Source organism: Camelus ferus, chromosome 9 (assembly GCF_009834535.1).
Source record: "Camelus ferus isolate YT-003-E chromosome 9, BCGSAC_Cfer_1.0, whole genome shotgun sequence".
NCBI classification, from domain to species: Eukaryota; Metazoa; Chordata; class Mammalia; order Artiodactyla; family Camelidae; genus Camelus; species Camelus ferus.
In genome coordinates, this window is record NC_045704.1 from 10336756 (window position 1) to 10361964 (window position 25209).

The 25209-nt window shown below is 46.6% G+C and overlaps 2 protein-coding genes across 2 annotated transcripts; both read right to left on the bottom strand.

The window, feature by feature from the left end:
- Positions 1-4892: 4892 nt before the first annotated feature.
- LOC116665941 (cationic amino acid transporter 3-like) lies at positions 4893-9603 on the bottom strand. Its single transcript, XM_032487374.1, has 11 exons — positions 9231-9603; positions 8531-8689; positions 7543-7720; positions 7218-7330; positions 6826-7048; positions 6516-6655; positions 6315-6417; positions 5929-6125; positions 5558-5724; positions 5172-5280; positions 4893-5011 (listed from the first exon to the last, which is right to left on the bottom strand). The coding sequence occupies exons 1-11, from the start codon at positions 9601-9603 to the stop codon at positions 4893-4895; spliced, it is 1881 nt and encodes a 626-aa protein (XP_032343265.1).
- Positions 9604-19442: 9839 nt separating this feature from the next.
- LOC102516977 (cationic amino acid transporter 3-like) lies at positions 19443-24112 on the bottom strand. The gene is made up of 11 exons (XM_032487764.1): positions 23740-24112; positions 23038-23196; positions 22050-22227; positions 21725-21837; positions 21333-21555; positions 21023-21162; positions 20822-20924; positions 20436-20632; positions 20075-20241; positions 19691-19799; positions 19443-19525 (listed from the first exon to the last, which is right to left on the bottom strand). Exons 1-11 carry the CDS (start codon positions 24110-24112, stop codon positions 19443-19445), a joined length of 1845 nt encoding a protein of 614 aa, XP_032343655.1.
- Positions 24113-25209: the final 1097 nt, after the last annotated feature.

Here is a 25209-nt window from a genome sequence, read left to right on the forward strand (position 1 = left end):
GGAGCCAGGCTGACCCAGCCGCACTCTCGGGTTGCAGAGGTCTCTTCGGGAGTATCTGAACTCAGTGCCTGGTCTCCTACAGAGGACGGGTTAACACAAGACTTACTGGACTCTTGGAGTAGATCCTGGAGCATTGGATCCAAGTCGGTGAGGCTGAGTCTAAGCCGTGTAGGGCTGGAACTGAAGCATGTCTAAAAACAGAAGTGGGGAGTCCCTGTGCACAAAAGCCCATCCTTAACTCCTGAGCTGTTGGGTGGAGGTGGGGTCGGGTGGGCGGGGAGCTTCTGTGGTGGTGCTATCAGCTCTCCACACTTCTGTGGTTGCCTTCAAGGAGTGGGCTGAGATGCTTTTTTTTTTTTAATGTGGTAAAATGCACATAGCATAAAGTTTACCACTTTAATCATTTTTAAGTATTGCTAAGTACATTCACAAACTCCAGAACTTTTATCATCTTGCAAAACTCAGATTCTGTACCCATTCAGCAACAATTCCCCCTTGTCTCCTCCACAGTTCCTGGCAATCACCATTCTACTTTCTGTCTCTATGGATCTGACCACTTGGGAGCCTTTGTTTAAGTGGAGTTATACCTGTCACTTACTGTCAGGCTTATTTCAATTATTATAATGTCCAAAAGACTCCTCCATTTTGTGGCAAGGGTTGAGTCCATTCCGTTTTAATACTGAGTAATACTCTCTCATTTGTACACACCTCGTTTGGCTTATCATTTGTGGTCCCTGGGCACGTGGGTTGCTTTATGTTTTAGCCACTGTGAATAACGCTGCTGTGAACACGGGTGTACAAACACGTCTTCCGGAGTGTGTTTCAACTCTTCTGGGTGTGTCCTCAGACGTAGAATACTGGACTAGAGGGCTCTAAGATTTTTGTATGCTTGTAAAGGAGAAAATTTTCACAGCCTGAGGCATTGGGAAGTCATTTTGGCTTCTACATGGTTCAGCCTGAACTCTGTTTTGTTTTTTTTTTCCAGCCTGAACTTTGTGTGACCTAAATAGACCTGTGACACTTTCACAGCACAGCTGCTTTGACCACTGAGGGAAGAGCATCTGGACGATTAGGATGAACAACCCCTTCTTATGGTGTCTGTGTTCAAAGATAAGGTTCCCCTCGCAGACACCAGGGTCCTGCTGTCCTGCTGTCTATATACTAAGTCGGTCTCTTTCGAAATCCTGAAGGAACATACCCTGTCATGTCTGATGCTTGTTCTTTGTTTGGATGAGGTGTAAGTTTGTGCTGAAAACCAGGGTTCGATGGAGCAGCTCCTCAGGCTATCAGAGAGGCTGCCCCCGGGGATATAGATCTCAGTTTGGCTCAAATAAAACCCTTTCCTATTCCCAGTATAGACTGTTTATTGACTGTTTCCATGGACACTTGAATTCAGCTGCTCATCAACCCCACTCACAACCCCCTTACCTCCCAGAATTTTCACTCTGCTCAACTTTCCACAGTCTGCACATGGACAGAGCCAGCTACCTCACCTCGAAATTCCCATTTTACATAGGTTATGTAAGGACTTATCCTGTGTCTTATTTCTCCATTTCTTTGCCAAACTTTAGAGGTTTAGAAGGATAGTTAGGTGACTTTTCCAGCCTCACACCCCCAGTAAAGTGTGGAAGCATATGGCAGGGAGGAGAGAAACATGTGGGTCCTGGAGGGAGTCCACGTTGTACCACTGTCCCTGGAAGGAGCAGAAATCATCTCCCCAAAACCACCTTCTTCACATTGTTTCCATGCTCAGAAACATCCACGGGCTCCCTGCTGCCCGTGGGGGCCACGGTTTGTATGGATTCTGACAGAGTAACATGTTCAAGCTTCGCTCTGTCTCCTGCTTCTGCCAGCTGGCTTATCCCTTTCATCACTCCAGAGCAAGAGGAATAATTTTAGACATCCTTCACAGCTTTCCACAAGACATCCACATCCGTCAGTTATTTCATGATTTTCACACGAAAGTGAGGCATCGGATGCAGGGAAGACACTCTCATCTCACAGAACCCCTTCCCCCTCTCTTCTCTAGCCTCCTCCCAATTTCTCCCTGCGTTTCTTTTCTCACGTAAAATAATCTACGTAGAACCCCTCATAGACTAGACACGGTGTTAAAAGTCTCATTTTTCCATTCCAAGTAGTTTAACAATTTTCCCCCCAAATATTGTGTTGTTTCTTTGATAATATCTGGCAAATAAAAATTTCTCCATCTTGCGTGACATCAAATATTACACGTACTTGTGATCATTGTTTACATTTCTCATCAAATATAATTGAGCACTTACTGTATTCCAGACACTGCTTTAGCTTCAGGAAGTAAATGGTGGTTAAAACCTTTACAGGCTGAATGCATCTTCCTGCTCTCAAATTCATCTGCTGAAGTCCTAACCCCCAATATGTCAGAATGTGACTGTACCTGGGGATAGGGTGTTAAAGAGGTGATTAAAGTTAAATGAAGTCATTAGAGTGGGCCTTAAGCCAGTATGACTAATGTCCTTGTAAGAAGAAATTAGAATGCAGAGAGCACACACAGAGACCAAAGGGTGACAGATTTATTAAATAAAAATGAGGGAGGCAGGGAACTATGGAACCAAAACCCAGATTTACTGACCAGAGACCTCCTTGAAAAGTTTAAAATTAATCCATGTCTGACTTCAGAAAATATTTTTGCTTGAGTAATGGAAAGACAAAAGCCCTGAATCAGTTTAATATGTATAACCACGCTGTTTGAAGAACCTGCTTGCTTAATTTTATTTTTGCAAAGTGCGTGCTTCACAGAGCAGAATGAGCCACAGAAATGAGCATGGAAAGGACAGAAGGAGACAAGAAGCCACAAAGAAGGACCCAATGGAGACCCTCAACCAGGGGTTCTCATCAAGCCACCTGGGCTCACGTCTCCCCTCCTTGAGTGTCTTCTCACTCAAGGGTCTTTTCCCCTTTCGTGCAATAGAGCAGCCTCACGGCTTGTCCCTCTGCCTCTGCTGAGAATGCTTTTCCAGCGGGTGGTCAAGGACCTGCACTTTTGGTGCGCTTTCTAATTTGGAGGTCGCTTTATCCACTAACAAAAATGCAAGGCACCTTAGATATAGTGAATTTCAGGTAACAATGAGCTTTATATATTGTAATACATATGTTGATAGAGATACATATTTGATGCATATTAATTGCACATATACATATTTTAATATGTACAGATACATTTACTTTTACAGGCATACGTCACTTTATTGGGCTTTGAAAACACTGCATGTTTTGCAAATTGAAGTTTTGTCGTAATCCTGTGTTGTCAGATGATGGAGAGAATTTCTTAGCAGTGAAGTATTTTTAATATAAAATTATACATTGTTTTATTAAGGAGAATGCTATTGCACACTTAATAGTGTAAATATAACTTTTATATGCACCGGTAAACCAAAAAAAAATGTGCCACTCTCTTTATTGCCATGGTCTGGAACCAAACCCACAGTCCCTCTGAGGGGTGCCTGTATTAACTCTCCAGAATAGGTCATATCATTTAACTGTTACGGAAAGTGCACCATTTTTCTTTCCTCGAAAACTGCTCACATTCTGGTTTTGGCTGGTTGTGTTTTCATCTGAAATGTGAATCTATCCCTTATGACTTCTATGCGCTGGTAGTTGGTCGAGAGGCTTCGTTACATTCTGATTCAACTTTTCATGAAGACTGTGCTCTGGGCAGTGTTCTGTGTTGTCTACCACAGCACGTGGGGCTTCACATGGTATCTTGTGGTCCCACGTCAGGAAGGTAACAAAGAAAATCAGCTGATGTCAACCTCTTCCCTTAGAGTTTCACCTAATGGTTTCAGTCTCCATGGGTTGTTTCCTAAGTTGGTAATATCATTAGAATTCGCAAGGCAGTCACTTTTCTAATTCTGTTAATCCTCCTCCATTTATCTTTTAATTCATCTCCTAACTGTGCTGCTCAGTTTCCTGACTCTCATTCCTCCTTCTCTCTACTTCAACAGTTCATTTCCACAAACAGTTCTATACTTAATTTTCACCAGTGCCTTCAATGTTCGTAACCTCAATTTCAAGCCTTCAGTTCTGCAGGAACACCTTTCTAATCTTGTCTCTCCAGTCTGACTTCCTTTCTTTTAGTTCCGCCCAACTGTAACCATTTATCAACCAACCATTACTCTGCTGCATCCCATCCCATTTCCCTACCTCTTGGCAATGCAGGTGTTTTTTAGTTGAGAACTTTTTTCACATTGACTCTACTGTGTAATTCCAAGACTATGTGACAGAAAAGTAAAGAAAAAATAATCATTTACACCATGTTACACTATATCTCAATGAAACTGGGGGAAAAGATAAAAATAATCATTTCTCTTTAGCATTATGAAATGATCCACTTCATCTGTTATTGTCCCCTTTATCTCAAAGTCTACGTTGTCATTAATATAAGTATGCTGCTGTCTCATGTTACTGTTCACACAATGGATCTGTTTCTTTCCTGTTACTTCCAAATTATTTGTGTCCTAATATTTAAAGAGCAACACCTGACACAATATTACTTACCTGCATTTCCCTCCCACATGGAAATCTCTGTGTTTTTGCTGGAAATAGGTACAAAAAAGCCCTTCCTATGTACAGATTAATATTTTATTTCCTCCTCTGGTTGTTGACTATGTTGTATATTCTTTGTGAAATTTCATCTTGCTACACCCTTAGGGAGCATGCACTTTTCTGTATGTATATTACAGCTTTAAAAGTTTATTTAAACATTGTACAACAATAAAGTCACTTTGTCTGCTGGCAATAAATACAGGGCCCTAAATGCATGCTACCTTCACACTCCATAGAAGTTCAAAGTGTCCTTGAACCAGCAGGTACCTCCCATGTACGCAGGGATTCCACACAGCAGCCGTGTCCTGCGGTTAAGAGGATTCAGCACCAGGGATGTTTTTGTCAAGAGTCTGTGAGTTGGAGGCTGGAGGCTGTGGATCAGTGTCCTCCAAGCTGTGTCGGATCCCATATCCAAAGTATATGGCGAATCCTAGTCGGGCAATGAGACGATGAGAAGGAAAGGTAGGCGCTTTCCCCACTTACAGATGGTCAATAGGCCTCCTATTGTGGCATCTCACACAGTTTGGGGGAGGGGTAGTAGGAAGGGTCCAGTCACTCCAGAGGCCTCATTTTTTCAGAAAGTCACTTACCAATGGCATTCCAAATGCCAAACTGGGCCCAGGCCCGACTGGTCATCTGCATCATCAAGTGGACATTCACGAAGATGCTCAGCACTGGGAGGACAGGCAGAGCAGGCACCTGCGGGCGAAGGCAGCTAACCCTGAGCGCGCCGCAGGCCTCGCCAAGGCAGGCCCCGCCCCCACGGGGGGGGGGGGGGGAGACGCCAGGCCTGGTCACACGGAGCAGCCAGCGCCTCCCCAGGCTGGGTGTGAGAAGCACTGAGAGTGGACCAGGGAAGGGCCACTGGTTAGGGCGACTCGCCTCCTTCCCTGGTCCAGCCAAGATAGTTCAGACCTCACAGCGTGCAGACTTCCTTCACTCAGGGTGGATAGTTTGGGCACATAAGGTCACCCACCTTGAAGGGAGGAGGAGTGGGGCCCTGGGGCTGCCTCCAGATGGTGACAGTGACCCCGACGCTGAGCACCAGCAGCAGCACAGCCACCGTTGTACAGACGGGGTCTCCAGAGAACACACGGCGGGGCCACTGGGCCAGCACCAGGCTCAGGGCCGTCAGCAGGAGAACTGCAGGGTCCAGTGGGAGGAGAACAGGGTCAAGTCCAGAAGCCGGTGTGTCAGGCCTTGGGTCACACCCCTCCCCCAGCAGAACTGCCCACATCACAAAGGACCATTCTGTCTCCAAGACTGTGCCTCCACTGCCAAAGACACACACTCCCACCTGCTCCTGTCAACGTCAGGACACCGCCAAACAGCCATCCCGCTGCTCACCAAGCAGTAAGGCACATCCGTAGACAATCCGGCCAGATTTCAGAGTGGGGCTGGTGTTGATAGGGTCACACAGACTCTTTAGAGTCTTTAAGATTCCTGCTTTAGGTACAGATTCCAAAGGACCTGCTTCAGGTTCAGGAGTCTCAGTTTTGTCCTCTGTGCTCTGATTCGTCTGTAAATGCTGATCTGGCTGGTACCTGAATTACAGGTGTTAAGGCAATATTAACAGCAGCCCCTACCCACCCAATACAGACAGTCTAACACACCTCGATCCTGCCGTACGCACAACGGGACATTTAGAAAGCAGCATGCATGTAGACGGGGATTGCCTCCCCATCCATCCCCACAAGGGCAAGACCCCCAGTCAGCGTGTGGTGGACTCTCACCTGAGGACAAGAACAGAAATAACCACCAGCGAGTAAGCAAACAGGGTCCCAATTGACATGACGTCCACAAGATCACTGAACTCGAAGAGTAACGCCATGATCGCTAGAAGGAGGCACAGATGAGGTGCGGGAGGGAGTCAGAAACCACTGAAATGTCCAAGTTAAGGAAAGTGATCAAAGGAGGGGCTTTTGTTCAGTCACCTGCAAGGTTTCCAGAAGCCAAAGTGGCCACGATGGGGGTGTGTGTGCGGGTGTGGATCCGGGCGAGTCTCCGGAAAAGGAGTCCGTCATCTGCCATCGCGTAAGTCACTCGAGACATGGCGAACATGGTACCCAGGAGGCTGGGAGACAAAATGGGAACATGTGTGAGGATGTGGAGAAATAGGACAGATCAGGGCTTCTGTGCCTTAGTCTGCGTGGTGTGAGGGGTCTCTCCCTCTTGTCTCTCAATCCCAAAGGCTGGGACACCTGGGCATCTGACAGCAGATGGGGAGAAAGCTTCGACACTGACCCAGATGTAAGTGCACAGAGGGTGCCAACAGCCACCACATAGCTGGCAGGAGCCCACCCAACATGGAGAAAAGCCTGCGGCAAGGGGCTCTCAGGGTCAATCTGGTAGTAGGGCACCATGAGGGTGAGTGACGCTGAGACGCCAAAATACGCCAAAAAGCAGATGAAGAGTGAGGTCAGGATGCCCAAGGGGATGGAGCGCTGCGGATTCCGGGCTTCCTCCCCTGCAGGATGGGTGGGGAGAAGCACTGGGTCAGGAAACACCTTGAGGGGAAAGCACACAATCCCCTTCCCTCCTGAGCCTCCAGGAGCAGAACAACCTCCTAGAAACTCTTATGCACAAGAGCAGCCCAAACTGGAGCCAAACCCCTGAGGGGACAGTGACCGTGTTACCTGTAGTGGCGATGACATCAAAACCGATAAACCCGTAGAAACAGGTAGCCGCTCCTCGGAGAATCCCATCAAAGCCAAAAGGCACAAACCCTCCAGAACCCAGATGGTCCAAGCTGTGGTGAGAGGAGAAACGAGAAGAACGTGGGTGAGGTGTGTTCAGTGATCTCTACCGGACTCCTCAGTTGACACCATGAGTCCTGAGCTCCAGGAGCCCCATCATCTGGACCCACCAGCCCAGATCTGTTTAGTCCCCACCGTGTCTCCAGTTCTGCACGGTAACCACACCCTCACCACGCATTGCTCTGGCCAGGAGCACCCGCCTAACCTATAGGTGCCGTTGGGTCCAGATGCTGTCAAGTTATAGTCCTGTTCCGTGAGCTGCCAGTTGTGCAGATCTCCCTTAATGAAGCCAGACAGGATGATGAAGCCGAGAACCAAAAGGTTCAGGCCTGTGAACACTTTGGTAACCAGGGCCGACTCTCGAGCTCCCAGAACCAGCACTCCTGTGGGAAAGATGGGACGTGAAACTTCCAGAATAACTAAATGCATAGAGACTAGTGGTGGTCAGGGGCAGGGCAGTGGCAGAAGTGGAAACCGTGGACAGTGACTGCCCAGTGGGTGTGGGTTTTCCTTTTGGGGTGGAGAAATGTTTAGAGCTAGCTGGAGGTGAGGGTCGCACAGCATTGTGAGTGTGCTAAGTGCCACTGACTGCACACTACGATGATCAGTTTCATACTGTGGCAATCACCTCACAAGAAACACATCAGTCAAACCATGAATATGTACCCCTGAAATTGTACATAATTGTATGTCAGTTATATCTCAATAAAGCTGGAGAAATCAATAAACTAGTTGAGTTTCTGTTGTTTGAATTTCACCTCAATTTAAATGATCTCTGGTCTCAGCACAGAGGAAGAAACTTGTCAGTCTAAGAAATGGGTGATTTTTTTCTTCACCCGTAGTTTGGCAAGGCCTGGAGACATCGTGGTTGCCACAATCTGCGTGGTGGGTGTCACTGACATCTGGGGAGTAAGGGCCAAGGTTGCTACTCAACATCTGACAATGATGTTCTTTAAGAAAAGAACAAAAACCCTAAATGCACAGGACATCCCCCCACACCAAACAATGACCCAGCCCCGAATGTCAGTGGTGCCAAGAGCGGGAAGCACAGTCTGTGTTGCCTTCCTGTCTCTCATACCACAGACCCTTCTTCCCTGTCCTAATTCCCCACCTCCTGCCTCTCCAAGCCTTCCCCACCCCGGCTCCCTCTCCACACCCCACACTTCCCATTCCATCTATGACCCCTGTCTCACCAGTCATCAGCAACACCAGGCCCAGTGCGAAGAAGTCTGGGTACTTGGCCAGGAAGTAGGGCATGTACAGGGAGAGAGTGCCCTGTAACCCCTGAGAGATGTGGTTCCCAGTCAGGCTGTCAAAGGCAGAGCTCCAGGCCCTGGCCACGCTGGCGATGGCTGCAGAAGAAGATGGAACATTCATTAACAAACATTAATTGAACCCCTACTACATGCCATGGGATGTATTTCGAGGGAAAAACAGACAAAATAATCTCAGAGACTTTCATTCATGGGGTGGGAAAGAAGACCAAGATATTCACAGAATCGGTCCACTATTTAATACGGTAGGAGGAGATCAATGTTGTGCAAAAAGAGAAAACATGGAAGTGGAACCAGGAGGGCTGGGATGAGGGCTGAAATTTTAAATCGAGGTGTAAGGGAAAACCCCACGAAGGCAAGAGCTGAGCAAAGCCTTCAACATGGTGAGGGATGAGCCTGTGGACGTGTCTCCCTCCCACCCACTTCCTACGTTCCCCTTCCTTCTGGGCTCTTGGTCACATCACTTAGGGAAAGCGGAGGAGAGCTGAGTAGAATGAAGTTGTGGGGTTTCCCTGCCACCATTACTCACTTCTCCCACAAAGTGGATAGCAAAGTGCTCAGGAATGACTCAAGTCTCCAACACTCCCTCTGAGCACATTTCCCCACCCCATCATCTCACCAATGACATAGGACAGTATGAGGTTCCAGCCAGTGATGAAGGCACACAGTTGTCCCACACTGACATAGCTGTAGAGGTACGCAGAGCGGGAACATGGTACGCGGGCCCCAAACTCTGCAAAGCAGAGCCCAGACAACACAGAAGACAGGGCGGCCACCAGGAAGCAGATGATGATTGCCGGTCCAGCTTTGTCCTTGGCCACCTCTCCAGCCAGGATGTACACGCCAGCTCCCAGGGTGTTGCCCACACCCAAGGCCACCAGGTCGAGGGTGTTCAGACAACGAGCCAGGAGACTCTCAGACCCCTCCCTGGGCTCCAGGGGCCGCCTGCGGACCAGCTTCTGACAAAATTGGCTAACATTCTGACACCACATTCTAGACAGAGTTGAGGAGGCTCAGATCTGCTGAGAAAACAAGACAGAAAGTCATAAAAAATATCCATTCACAATACAGAAGACTGGGAGGCCACCAAGAAGCAGATGACAATTGCCAGTCCAGCTACGTACATGGCCTCTCCACCAGCCAGGGTGCACACACCAGGATGCTGACCACACCCAAGGCCACTGGTCTAGGGTGTTCAGAGGAGTCATGTGACTCACAGACTCTTCCCTGTGGACTGGATTCGGACCAAATTGACAAACGTACTGGCACAGCATCCCAGACGTGGGTCAGGAGGCTACAATCTGCTGCTCTGTTCCGTGTGTTGTACAACGTGCCCTCGTAGCTGACTGACTGCATACATAGTGGTTTGTGTCTCTTACCCCCACACTCCTCTATCTTGCCCTTCCCCCCGTCCCTCTCCCTACGGATAACCACTGGTTTGCTCTCTGTATCTATGAGTCTGTTTCTTTTTTGTTATAGTCACTAGTACATTTTATTTTTTAGATTTCACACGTAAGTGAGTTCATACACTATTTGTCATCCTCTGTCTGACTTATTTCGCTTAGCATAATAACCTCCAAGTCCAACCATGTTGCCAAAAGCAGAATTTTTATTCTTCTTTATGGCTGAATGTATGTACCACATCTTCTTTATCCATTCATCTGTTGATGGACAATCAGGTTGCTTCTGTGTCTTGGCTATTGTAAATAACGCTCCTGTGAATACCGGGATGCATGGATCTTTTCCAATTAGCACTTTCATTTTTTCTGGATAAATACTCAGGAGTGGAATGACTCAGTCATGTGGCATGAGCTGAAATCACCCAGCTCTGCTGGTTCAAGTCCAGCTCTGCTGCGTGCCAGCCTGTCTGGTTTGGCACAAGCTTATACCACACTTTGTCCTCCTTTCCTCTCTAAATGGGGGTAATTACTATCATCACAATTATCCCTCCCTTCACTGATGTGTGTGAAGTGACTCTGTAAGGGGCTTGTTGATCAGAGACTCCACGCATTTCTTCACCAAGGATCCTGAAACTAATAGCATTCTGCTTCGTTGCTTGCAGAATGAAGTGGAATTGACCCAACTCTAAGTTGGGGCAAAATGAGATAGATTTGTAGGGAGGGACAGACTCTGACCCAGTTCAGTGAAAGCATCAAACCAGAGTGGTCTCCCAGTTGCCTGGAGGGAGGACTAACCTTCACTGTGAATGAGAAATGACAGGACCACTGTCTCCTATCCTTCGGAGCATACGGAATGCCAGCTCTGCAGGGCGAGGCTGACCCAGGCAACACAAGTTATCATCAGGGGCCTCCTGCCCATAATATTCCAAATTCCTAGCTTAGCATTTTGGTTAAGAGCAAGCATTCAAAGAGCCAGGAAACTTGGGCTAGAGTCTTGGCTCCAGCACCACCCCTGTGCCTCTGAGCAAGTCATTTATTCCTCCGGACCTCTCTCTGTGCGCCTCTTGTTCAAATGCTGCTGCTGATCCCTCGTGTCACTGTTGGTAGGAATGTAAAATGGTGCAGCTGCAGTCAGTAATGTATGGTGGTTCCTCCAAACATTAAAAATAGAATTACCATGTGATCCAGCAATTCCACGTGTGGGTGTGCACCCGAAAGGACCAAACATAGCGTCTCAAAGACATATTTGTACATCCATATTCACAGCAGAATTATTCACAATAGCTGAAAGTTGGAAGGACCCCAAATGTCCATCCAGGAAGGGATGGATAAACATAATGTGGTCTATACATACAGTGGAATATTATTCAGTCTTAAAAAGTCAGGGAACTCTGAGCCATGCTACAACATGGAGGAACTTTGAGGACATTATGCTAAGTGACATAAGTCAGCCACAAGAAGACAAATATTGTGTGATTCCACTTCTATGAAATATCTGGAGTAGGCAAACTCATAGAGATGGAAATTAGAACAGTGATTTGTCAGGGACTGGGGTGAAGGAGAAATGGGGGGTTATTGTTAAATGGAACACAACACAGATTTACAAGATGAAAAATGTTCTGGAAATTTTTTGCTCAACAATGTAAATATACTTCACATTACTAAATTGTACACTTAAAAACAGTCAAGACAGCAAATTTTATGTTATGTGTATTTTCCCACCGTTTTAAGAAACTGTTTCCAATGATAAACAACAGAGCCAGCATCACAGAGCCGCTGGGTGTAACAAACCCCAAGGTGATTTACTTTAACTTACCATGCAGTCTTGCCCAGCAGGTAACAAAATCCATGCATGCTCAAGTCCCAGATGGAGCACCAGCAAATACAGAGGGCTGACGGTACAGACGAGACTGAAGTCAGTGGTCCGCATATCATAAACCCTCCGTAAGGGTAATCTCTGCTACTGCTGGAGACCAGTCAGAAAATCATTCTTAGAGGTTCCGGACACTGATCCGATCTCTCCGCCCCATCCCACTTCCTGTCACACACACACAAAGGCACACAGCTCCCAGCTCCTCCTGCTTTCATCGGGGAAATGGGTCTTGCCACCCTCAGGCGGGGAGCCAGGCTGACCCAGCCGCACTCTCGGGTTGCAGAGGTCTCTTCGGGAGTATCTGAACTCAGTGCCTGGTCTCCTACAGAAGAGGGTTTACCCAAGACTTACTGGACTCTTGGAGTAGATCCTGGAGCATTGGATCCAAGTCAGTGAGGTTGAGTCTAAGCCGTGTAGGGCTGGAACTGAAGCATGTCTAAAAACAGAAGTGGGGAGTCCCTCTGCACACAAGACAGCCCTTCACCCCTGGGTTGTCGGGGTGGAGATGGGGTTGGGTGGGCGAGGAGCTTCAGCCGTGCTATCAACTTGTGACACTTGGTGTGTGCTCAGAGGATGGTTCTAAGATGGTTTTTGTTTTCAATCATGGTAAAATACACATAAAATAAAATTTACCATTTTAACCATTTTTAAGTACTCAGTTCAGTCATGTTCAACACACACATTTTGTGCAACCGAACCCCAGAACCTACTTCATCTTGCAAAGCTTCGTGTCTGTACGCATTCAACAATTCCCCCATCTCCTCCACAGTTCCAGGCAATCACCATTCTACTTTCTGTCTCTACGAATCTGATCACTCTAGCTACTTCATTTAAGTGGAATCCTACAGTATTTGCCTCAATGTGTCCACCTTTGGTAGAAGTGAGGGTGATTGTAGACAGAGGAAAAATTTGTGTTTCAATAGAAACTATAATACCTGTGGATGTTAGATTCTAGTTCTGCTCATTGTTTTTGAGATTTTGTTTTCCACCCATACACTGGGCTGGGTCCTGAATTTTTTCAGTTTCCTCAGTTATTTGGCTATAGTCTCCAAACTAACATTTCCAGTTTTTTCCCTATTTTTGACTTGGAATCATTGAGAAACTAAGGCTGCCCTTTTCTTAAAGTCCTGCAAAGATAAGTGAGTCAACTTGATATAAACTTAAAAGAGGTCACCATCATAGCTGTCATTTAGACAATCTTCAAGCCTGTTTCTATGTGAGTCAGTCAGAAAGCTGACCTGAACACCCGATGACTTCACCAGAGACATTCAAGCCAGGAAAATCTGGTTGGAATCTGCCCATTATCACTGTCTGCCCTCACTCCATCTAAAGATGCTTTGTGCCTTACTTCTAGAAATCTTCTCTACAGGCAGCTCTCAGGACTCAGACACTGGGCTATAATTTTATATAGATCTTTGTTTTTCTTTTGTCTCCATAGAAATGTCTTCTATTGAATACTTAATTCTTTGCACCTTATAGGCCTAAGTTTGAGACCCCGCGTGCTTCACCACCTTCTGAAATGAATTTAACTGGACTGATCCATCGTCAGCACCAAGACACTGGCTCAATACAATGAAACAATCTACCAACCCAGCTCCTGGACTGCAAAGCTTCTTGAGCAAGTTTCAGAGGAGGGACTGCAGGGGAGCCAACTACATCAGGTGCCCCAAAACGTATCTCTTTGGCATGAGGATTAATTTAGGCTGATTATTTTTAAGAAACTGAACACGCAGGAAGTCTTTCTTTTTACCTCCCCTTAAAGAACCTAGATAAAGGGCTCACTCTGAGAATAAAGCTAACACCAGACAAGTCTGCAGAGGGCAGCAGCTAAGTGTGGTGAATTGCCTTCCCCCACTTTGAAGTCCCAAACCACGGCCCTCCCCCAAACTCTTTTTCCTTCTCTTTAGCTGAAGATGTTATTTAAGGCAAGGGTTTGGGCCATTTGACAAGTTACCCAGTTTTCCTGGGTCTCTCCCGTGTATACGTGTTATCACACTGTTTGAGTTTCTCCTGTTAATCTGTCTCATGTGAATTTAATTCTTAGACCAGCCAGAAGAACTCAGAAGGGCAGAGGAAAATTTCTTCCTCTTCCATGTGGAACATAACTTCTCGCTAGGGACTTCCTTCCAAAGAGTACGGTATGTAAAGGGGACCCAAAAAATAACTTAATAGTGGAGAAACCTGACAAACACTGTACCTCAACTGGATAACCAAGATCAGTGTCAAGTGATAAATCATGTTGATGGTATGTGCCCCTGATATGCTATGATAAGAAAGGCACTTTTACATAACCACGTCCCATGCAGTTTTGTCCCAACTTACATGTGACATACTTATACTAAATAATTAAATAAAGTGTATTCATTGTCCAGCAGGAATCCAAATTTATCTTGCCATCTGGCATTTCATCTGGCAACCCTAGACCAGAGGCAGCAGTCAGCCTGTGATGAAGCAAGCAAAAACTGTCTTTAGCTTGGTGCACAGACTTCTGAAGTCTTTCACATGCAGTTTTTAATTTCAGCCACTAGAAGGAATCTTGAGGGAAAAATAAATCCAAGCTCTTCATCCAAGCCAATAATCCTTCAGGGGATTTCTTGGCTGTTGGGCACTGGGGGAGGGAGCAGAAGATAAAAAGGAATGAAGGGGAGGGTCAGACATTTAGAGCTAAGGGCTCTGGTCCTGGGGTTTCAGTGCTTGGATCGTCCCTTTCTCTGCTGAGCAACACATGTAGTCTGTGTCTAAGCTTTCAGATTTCACAGCTGTAAATGAGAAACAGAATTTTACCATTTTTACGCAAGTCCGGGACGCAGTCTTCCCCAGCTTCCTTTATAGATGTCTTGTGTATAGATTCAATCACCTAACAAGTATGTGTTGAGTTTTCCCACATGACAGAAGCTATACTGGGTCATAGTAAAGACTCAGAATTCTGTCCCCAAGGCGCTGATAACTATTGCCAGCTCAGGGCAACTGACCAAAGATGTAGAAGAACTGTGATGACGTGCAAGTTTCACCTGTTGAGTGTAAACCACTCACTCTGAGACAGTTTGTGAAGGAAAAACTTGGAATGTATTCTGTTCACAATCATTTATTAGTGATTCTCCCCCCAGCCCCCTGTTTCACCAGGATTTTCCATCATTGTATGTTACCCCTCAATGCAGCTGGGCATCTGAGTATCTGGGGTCTTCTGCTCTGCATGCAGATCTTCAATTGCCTTTTTCTTCTTGTTTTAACTTTCAATTTTCAGTTTTTAAATTTCAGAGTTATTTAATTTTTGTTAGTTGAGGTACAGTCAGTTGACAATGTGTCGATTTCTGGTGTACAGCATCATGTTGCAGTCATACATGTACGTAACATTTGTTCCTTCTCTAGTCTTCATTTTCATTTTGTTTCATTTTTTATTGTGTAAAATATACACATAAAATGTACCATCTTAGCGATTGCAAGCACACGGTTCAGCAGCAGGAAGTGCATTTACGTTACTGTGTAACTATCACCACCATCCATGCCTAGAACTCTTTTCATCTTGCAAAACTCACACTCCAAACCCAGTGAACAGTAACTCCCATCCGCCAGTTCTTAGCAGCCACCACCCTACCTCCTGACTCTGTGAATCTGATCACTCTCGGTGCTTTCCATAAGTGGAATCCTACAGTGTTGGCCCTTTTGTGACTGGCTTATCTCACTGAGCATAACGTCCTTCAGGTTCATCCATGTGGTAGCCTGTGTCAGAATTTCCTTCGTTTTTAAGACTTAATATTATACACACACACACACACACACACACACACACACACACACACACTATTACACAACAGCTTCTGTTCACCTGTTCATTCCTTCATGCACATTTGGATTGCTTCCTCTTTTGACCGCTGTGAGGAATGCTGCTCTGCACACTGGCATACAAGCATCTCTTGGAGTCCAGCTGCCTTTGTCATTAAAATCCTTTGGTGTAGCCAGCTACTCCTGCCATCACAGAACTGAAAAGAAAACTGTGAGATTCTTGCCTGCATTGTTTAGATATTCGTCCACTTTTTGCTCTTCCCTTCACCTTCTCTTTCTTTGGTGCTGTTCCACCCTCCAGCCGTTGCTAAAATGGAAAGTCCTGGAAGAAGAAGGGAAGGGCAGAGGCAACCAAGAGTCTCTCACTTGTTGGCCAGAGAAAATTCACCCAAATGATGATTGAGACCTTGTCAGGAAAGGAAGGTGGATCATGACAGTAAAAAAAAAATGACATAACCCGTTACAGCAGAAGTTTAATCAATGCCCCTCATCATGGTGATTATTGCAGGGCTAAACCTTGGGGACACCAAGGAATGAATAGTCCTCAGCTGCACGAGTCTGTTGGGGGCGACCCCTGCTGCTGTGCTGAAGAGGAAGAGGAAGAGGAAGGAAAGAAAATGAACTGAGTCCAGTCTGCTCATTTCCCACTCATGGGAAAAAGTAAGCAAGGAAAGAAAAAGAAATTTTTACAAAAGCTTTGCCCATAAACAAGTTCCCCTGAGCAAAGTTTAAGGGAAGTTGAAGGGGGAGGATATATCTCAGTGGTTCAATCCCCAGTACCTCCTCTAAAAATAAATAAAATGAATAAAGCTAATTTCCTCCCTCTTTAAAAACAAACAAAAAAACAGCAAATAAGGGATGTTGAGTTAATCAGTCCCTTAAGAATAATTAGAACTTTTCAAAGTGGGTTGGGTTTTCTGGGTCCCTGAAGCCTGACCCTTCTACTTCTTGGGAACTTCTTGGGTAAGAAGTAATGGGGAGGGGAAAGGATTCCTCATCTTTCCATTTGGGGTGTGACCTAGTATCTGAAATAACAGTGGCCTCTGGGGACCAGCAGGGCTCCATTGTTACCAACGATCTTAAGGAACCCCTCAGTGTTCAAAACTCTGGCTCGCTCGTCATCTCTTTCTGGTCCCTGATTTGTTCTGCCTTTCCCTTTGTCTCTCTTCATCCTGTTTTTCTTGCTTTATCTGTCTTTCCTCCCCTGTTTCTTTCCTTTGTCTCATTTTCAATTCTAAGTAGTTTTATCAAATTTTTCCCCCAAACAAATGCTGTGTTCTCCCTTTGATAATTTCAGGTAAACGAAAAGCTCTCCATCTTGAGTCATGTAAAACTTGACATGTACATGTGAGTCTTTCATTATATCTCTCTTGGAGTAGAATTGAGCACCTACTGTATTCCAGACACAGTTTAGCTGCTGGGAAGCAAGTGGTGGTCAAGACTGTTAACGGGCTGAATGTATCTCCCTGCTCTCAAATCCGTAAGTTGAAATCCTAACCCCCAGGACCTCAGAATGTGACTGAATTGGTAATTGGTTTAAAGAGGTAATTACGCTTACATGAGTTCATGAGGGTGGGCCCTACCACAAACAGCTAATGTCCTTATAAGAAGAAGAGATTAGAATGCAGAGAGCATACAGAGACAGGAAGGGGTCAAAGATTTAGTAGAAAAAGTACAAAAATGTGACAATGAATATATGTATGTTCATGTATAGCTGAAAAATTGTGCTCTACACTGGAATTTGACACAACATTGTAAAATGACTATAACTCAATAAAAAAATGTAAAAAAACCCCACAGACGTATACATAGTGAATTTCAAATAAACAAGGAACCCTAAATATATATTGTAATACATATACTTTTTAAAGATGTGTATTTTATGCATATTAGTTATACATATGCATTTTTGTATGTAAAGATACATACACGTGTACAACCATACGTCACTTTATTGGGCTTTGCAGACACTGCATTTTTTCTTTTTTTACAAAATGAAGGTGTGGCAACCCTGAGTTGTCAGATGATACTTAGGATCTTTTACCAATACATTATTTTAAAACAAGGTGTGTGCACTGTTTTACTAAATTGAATGCTATTGCACACTGAAGAGACTACAGTCTAGAATGAACATAATTTTATATATGCACTTGGAAACCAGATACTTGTGTGAGTCCTTTTATCACAAAATTCTCCTTATTGTGGCCGTCGGGAACCAAATCATCAATTTCTCCAAGATGTGCCTCTATTAACTCTCCAGAATGGGTCACAGTGCTTCATCGTTACAGAAAGTGCACCATTTTTCTTTCCTGGAAACTTGCCCCCTTTCTGATTCTGGCTGATTGTGTTTTCAGTGGAAATGTGAACCTATCCCTTGGGTCTGCTGTGAGCTCGTGGTTGATCTAGAGGCTTGATTACATTGTGGTTCAACTCTTCACCAAGGCTGTTTTATGGGTGAGGTTCTCCACTGCCGACTACAGCACATTGCGATAATCTGGTGGTCCTACAGCAGCAAGTTAGAACAATAATCAACCTTTTCCATCAAAGTTTCACCTGACAGTTTTATTCTCCATTAGTTGTTTCTTAAGCCTGTGATTTCATTAGAACTGCAAGAGAGGGATTTTCCTAATTCTGTTGATCCTCCTCCATTTATGTTTTAATTCATGTAATAAATTTGCTGCTCAGTTTCTTGACCTCCATCCCTCCTTCTCTCTACTTCAGTTGTTCATTCCCACAGACAGTCCTCTACTTCATTATTACCACTGTCTTCACTGTCCATAATCTTAATTTCAAGCATTCTGTTCTGCAGCAACACCTTTTTATCTTCTCTTTCCGGTTTAATTGTCTATCTTTTACTTTCACCCACTATAACCATTTATCAGCCAACTCTTACTTCCCACCTCTTCCCTCAGCTTCTGGTAATGCAGGTAGTTTTTTTCAACTAAGATCTTTCCCTCTTCAATAAAATTTTTTTTTAAAAATTTCCCTATAATTGGCAAAGCATACAAAAAGAAAAAGAAAAAGAAACTTACCCTCATCAACTCCAATGTGTAACTCTACGATTCTGCAACATAAAAGTAAAGAAAAATGATCATTTATACAATGTTACAATTCATCTTAATAAAGCTAGGGGAAGAGATTAAAAAGATCATTTTCTTTTATCATTGTAAAATGATCCACTTTATCTGTTCTTATTGTCTTTGTCTTAAAGGCTTATTTCCCTCATATTACTATAGCTACCTTAGCTTTCTCGGGTTTTGTTTACACAAAGTTTCTGTTCCCTCGCTTTTACTTCCAACCTATTTGTGTTCCAATATTTAAAGTGTAACTCTTCCCACCGTATGTAGTTACCTGTGTTTTCTTCCCACGTGCAGACTCTGGGTTTTGTTTTGTTTTGTGTTTGTATTTTGTTTTGCTGGAAAGAGGCACAAGGAGGCACTTCTTATGTGAAGATTAATATTTTATTTCTTCCTCTGGTTGCAGGTTACATTGCAGTACTTTCTTTTTGAAAATTCACCTTGCTGGACATTTATGAAGCCTGCACTTTTAAGTGCATATATTATGCTTTTTAAAGTTTACTTAAAATTATTAAGATTAAAGTCATTTCCTCTACTGGCAGTGACTACAGGGCTCTAAATGCATCCCATCTTCACTCTCCGCAGAGGCTCAAAGTGTCCACGACCCAGCAGGTACCTCCTGTGCATGGAGGGAATCCACACAGCATCCGTCTCCTGTGCTTAAGAGGATTCATCACTAGGGATGATTTGTCAAGAGATTAGGAGTTGGAGGCTGGAGGCTGTGGATCAGTGTTCTCCTCCAAGCTGTGTCGGATCCCATATCCAAAGTATACGGCAAATCCTAGTCGGGCAACGAGACAATGAGAAGGAAAAGTAGGCACTCTCCCCACTTACAGATGCCCAATAGGCCTCCTATTATGACATCTTACAGCTCTGGGGAGAGGTAGTAGGAAGAAGGTTGGGTCCAGTCACTCCAGAGGCCTCTCTTTCCCAGACAGTCACTTACCAATGGCATTCCAGATGCCAAACTGGGCCCAGGTCCAAGTGGTCATCTGCATCATCAAGTGGACATTCACGAAGATGCTCAGCACTGGGAGGACAGGCAGAGCAGGCACCTGCGGGCGAAGGCAGCTAACCCTGAGCGCGCCGCAGGCCTCACCAAGGCAGGCCCCGCCCCCACGGGGGGGGGGGGGAGACGCCAGGCCTGGTCACACGGAGCAGCCAGCGCCTCCCCAGGCTGGGTGTGAGAAGCACTGAGAGTGGACCAGGGAAGGGCCACTGGTTAGGGCGACTCGCCTCCTTCCCTGGTCCAGCCAAGATAGTTCAGACCTCACAGCGTGCAGACTTCCTTCACTCAGGGTGGATAGTTTGGGCACATAAGGTCACCCACCTTGAAGGGAGGAGGAGTGGGGCCCTGGGGCTGCCTCCAGATGGTGACAGTGACCCCGGCGCTGAGCACCAGCAGCAGCACAGCCACCGTTGTACAGACGGGGTCTCCAGAGAACACACGGCGGGGCCACTGGGCCAGCACCAGGCTCAGGGCCGTCAGCAGGAGAACTGCAGGGTCCAGTGGGAGGAGAACAGGGTCAAGTCCAGAAGCCGGTGTGTCAGGCCTTGGGTCACACCCCTCCCCAAACTGCCCTCATCAAGAAAGGCCATCATATTTCTAAGTCTCCCTAATTGCCAAAATACACAATCCCACTCCATCCTCCCAAATTCAGATGCCAACAAAGAGCCATCCCACTGCTCACCCATCAGTAAGGTGCATCCATAGACAATCCGGCCAGATGTCAGAGTGGGGGTGCTGTTGATAGGGTCACACAGGGTCCTGAGAGTCTCTAGGTTTTGTGCATCAGGTACAGGTTCCAAAGGACCTGCTTCAGGTTCAGGAGTCTCAGTTTTGTCCTCTGTGCTCTCATTCGTCTGTAAATGCTGATCTGGCTGGTACCTGAATTACAGGTGTTAAGGCAATATTAACAGCAGCCCCCACCCACCCAATACAGACAGTCTAACCCACCTCGATCCTGCCGTACGCACAACGGGACATTTAGAAAGCAGCATGCATGTAGACGGGGATTGCCTCCCCATCCATCCCCACAAGGGCAAGACCCCCAGTCAGCGTGTGGTGGACTCTCACCTGAGGACAAGAACAGAAATAACCACCAGCGAGTAAGCAAACAGGGTCCCAATTGACATGACGTCCACAAGATCACTGAACTCGAAGAGTAACGCCATGATCGCTAGAAGGAGGCACAGATGAGGTGCGGGAGGGAGTCAGAAACCACTGAAATGTCCAAGTTAAGGAAAGTGATCAAAGGAGGGGCTTTTGTTCAGTCACCTGCAAGGTTTCCAGAAGCCAAAGTGGCCACGATGGGGGTGTGTGTGCGGGTGTGGATCCGGGCGAGTCTCCGGAAAAGGAGTCCGTCATCTGCCATCGCGTAAGTCACTCGAGACATGGCGAACATGTTACCCAGGAGGCTGGGAGACAAAATGGGAACATGTGTGAGGACGTGGAGAAATAGGACAGATCAGGGCTTCTGTGCCTTAGTCTGCGTGGTGTGAGGGGTCTCTCCCTCTTGTCTCTCAATCCCAAAGGCTGGGACACCTGGGCATCTGACAGCAGATGGGGAGAAAGCTTCGACACTGACCTAGATGTAAGTGCACAGAGGGTGCCAACAGCCACCACATAGCTGGCAGGAGCCCACCCAACATGGAGAAAAGCCTGCGGCAAGGGGCTCTCAGGGTCAATCTGGTAGTAGGGCACCATGAGGGTGAGTGACGCTGAGACGCCAAAATACGCCAAAAAGCAGATGAAGAGCGAGGTCAGGATGCCCAAGGGGATGGAGCGCTGCGGATTCCGGGCTTCCTCCCCTGCAGGATGGGTGGGGAGAAGCACTGGGTCAGGAAACACCTTGAGGGGAAAGCACACAATCCCCTTCCCTCCTGAGCCTCCAGGAGCAGAACAACCTCCTAGAAACTCTTATGCACAAGAGCAGCCCAAACTGGAGCCAAACCCCTGAGGGGACAGTGACCGTGTTACCTGTAGTGGCGATGACATCAAAACCGATAAACCCGTAGAAACAGGTAGCCGCTCCTCGGAGAATCCCATCAAAGCCAAAAGGCACAAACCCTCCAGAACCCAGATGGTCCAAGCTGTGGTGAGAGGAGAAACGAGAAGAACGTGGGTGAGGTGTGTTCAGTGATCTCTACCGGACTCCTCAGTTGACACCATGAGTCCTGAGCTCCAGGAGCCCCATCATCTGGACCCACCAGCCCAGATCTGTTTAGTCCCCACCGTGTCTCCAGTTCTGCACGGTAACCACACCCTCACCACGCATTGCTCTGGCCAGGAGCACCCGCCTAACCTATAGGTGCCGTTGGGTCCAGATGCTGTCAAGTTATAGTCCTGTTCCGTGAGCTGCCAGTTGTGCAGATCTCCCTTAATGAAGCCAGACAGGATGATGAAGCCGAGAACCAAAAGGTTCAGGCCTGTGAACACTTTGGTAACCAGGACTGACTCTCGAGCTCCCAGAACCAGCACTCCTGTGGGAAAGATGGGACATGAAACTTCCAGAATAGCTAAATGCATAGAGACTAGTGGTGGTCAGGGGCAGGGCAGTGGCAGAAGTGGAAACCGTGGACAGTGACTGCCCAGTGGGTGTGGGTTTTCCTTTTGGGGTGGAGAAATGTTTAGAGCTAGCTGGAGGTGAGGGTCGCACAGCATTGTGAGTGTGCTAAGTGCCACTGACTGCACACTACGATGATCAGTTTCATACTGTGGCAATCACCTCACAAGAAACACATCAGTCAAACCATGAATATGTACCCCTGAAATTGTACATAATTGTATGTCAGTTATATCTCAATAAAGCTGGAGAAATCAATAAACTAGTTGAGTTTCTGTTGTTTGAATTTCACCTCAATTTAAATGATCTCTGGTCTCAGCACAGAGGAAGAAACTTGTCAGTCTAAGAAATGGGTGATTTTTTTCTTCACCCGTAGTTTGGCAAGGCCTGGAGACATCGTGGTTGCCACAATCTGCGTGGTGGGTGTCACTGACATCTGGGGAGTAAGGGCCAAGGTTGCTACTCAACATCTGACAATGATGTTCTTTAAGAAAAGAACAAAAACCCTAAATGCACAGGACATCCCCCCACACCAAACAATGACCCAGCCCCAAATGTCAGTGGTGCCAAGAGCGGGAAGCACAGTCTGTGTTGCCTTCCTGTCTCTCATACCACAGACCCTTCTTCCCTGTCCTAATTCCCCACCTCCTGCCTCTCCAAGCCTTCCCCACCCCGGCTCCCTCTCCACACCCCACACTTCCCATTCCATCTATGACCCCTGTCTCACCAGTCATCAGCAACACCAGGCCCAGTGCGAAGAAGTCTGGGTACTTGGCCAGGAAGTAGGGCATGTACAGGGAGAGAGTGCCCTGTAACCCCTGAGAGATGTGGTTCCCAGTCAGGCTGTCAAAGGCAGAGCTCCAGGCCCTGGCCACGCTGGCGGTGACTGCAGAAGAAGATGGAACATTCATTAACAAACATTAATTGAACCCCTACTACATGCCATGGGATGTATTTCGAGGGAAAAACAGACAAAATACCAAATCTCAAAGAGTTTCTTCTTCATGGGAGAGAAGACCCACATGATCCACAGACTTGGTCAGCTATTTAATACATTAGGAGGCGATCAGTGTTGTGCAAAAAGAGAAAACATGGAAGTGGAACCAGGAGGGCTGGGATGAGGGCTGAAATTTTAAATCGAGGTGTAAGGGAAAACCCCACGAAGGCAAGAGCTGAGCAAAGCCTTCAACATGGTGAGGGATGAGCCTGTGGACGTGTCTCCCTCCCACCCACTTCCTACGTTCCCCTTCCTTCTGGGCTCTTGGTCACATCACTTAGGGAAAGCGGGGGAGAGCTGAGTAGAATGAAGTTGTGGGGTTTCCCTGCCACCATTACTCACTTCTCCCACAAAGTGGATAGCAAAGTGCTCAGGAATGACTCAAGTCTCCAACACTCCCTCTGAGCACATTTCCCCACCCCATCATCTCACCAATGACATAGGACAGTATGAGGTTCCAGCCAGTGATGAAGGCACACAGTTCTCCCACTGTGACATAGCTGTAGAGATACGCAGAACCAGAACATGGTACGCGGGCCCCAAACTCCGCATAGCAGAGCCCAGACAACACAGAAGACAGGGCGGCCACCAGGAAGCAGATGACGATTGCCGGTCCAGCTTTGTCCTTGGCCACCTCTCCAGCCAGGATGTACACGCCAGCCCCCAGGGTGTTGCCCACACCCAAGGCCACCAGGTCGAGGGTGTTCAGACAACGAGCCAGGAGACTCTCAGACCCCTCCCTGGGCTTCAGGGGCGGCCTGCGGACCAGCTTCTGACAAAATTGGAGAACATCCTGACATCGCATCCTAGATGGAGTTGAGTAGGCTCTGATCTGCTGAGAAAACAAGACAGAAAGTCATAAAAAATATCCATTTGCAACACAGAAGACTGGGAGGCCACCAAGAAGCAGATGACAATTGCCAGTCCAGCTACGTACATGGCCTCTCCACCAGCCAGGGTGCACACACCAGGATGCTGACCACACCCAAGGCCACTGGTCTAGGGTGTTCAGAGGAGTCATGTGACTCACAGACTCTTCCCTGTGGACTGGATTCGGACCAAATTGACAAACATACTGGCACAGCATCCCAGACGTGGGTCAGGAGGCTACAATCTGCTGCTCTGTTCCGTGTGTTGTACAACGTGCCCTCGTAGCTGACTGACTGCATACATAGTGGTTTGTGTCTCTTACCCCCACACTCCTCTATCTTGCCCTTCCCCCCGTCCCTCTCCCTACGGATAACCACTGGTTTGCTCTCTGTATCTATGAGTCTGTTTCTTTTTTGTTATAGTCACTAGTACATTTTATTTTTTAGATTTCACACGTAAGTGAGTTCATACACTATTTGTCATCCTCTGTCTGACTTATTTCGCTTAGCATAATAACCTCCAAGTCCAACCATGTTGCCAAAAGCAGAATTTTTATTCTTCTTTATGGCCGAATGTATGTACCACATCTTCTTTATCCATTCATCTGTTGATGGACAATCAGGTTGCTTCTGTGTCTTGGCTATTGTAAATAACGCTCCTGTGAATACCGAGATGCATGGATCTTTTCCAATTAGCACTTTCATTTTTTCTGGATAAATACTCAGGAGTGGAATGACTCAGTCATGTGGCATGAGCTGAAATCACCCAGCTCTGCTGGTTCAAGTCCAGCTCTGCTGCGTGCCAGCCTGTCTGGTTTGGCACAAGCTGCGTACAGCTCCTTACCCTCGTCCCCTGCACGTAACAGGAGAAATTATCGTCATTATCTCTCTCTCCCTTTATATGTGTGAAGTGACTCTGTAAAGGGCTTGGATAATAGAGTCCTCAGACTCGACACAGTTCTATGCCAAGGATTCTGAAAACTGGAATCTTCCGTTTCATTGTTTGCAGTGTGAAATGCAATCGGATGTCTGA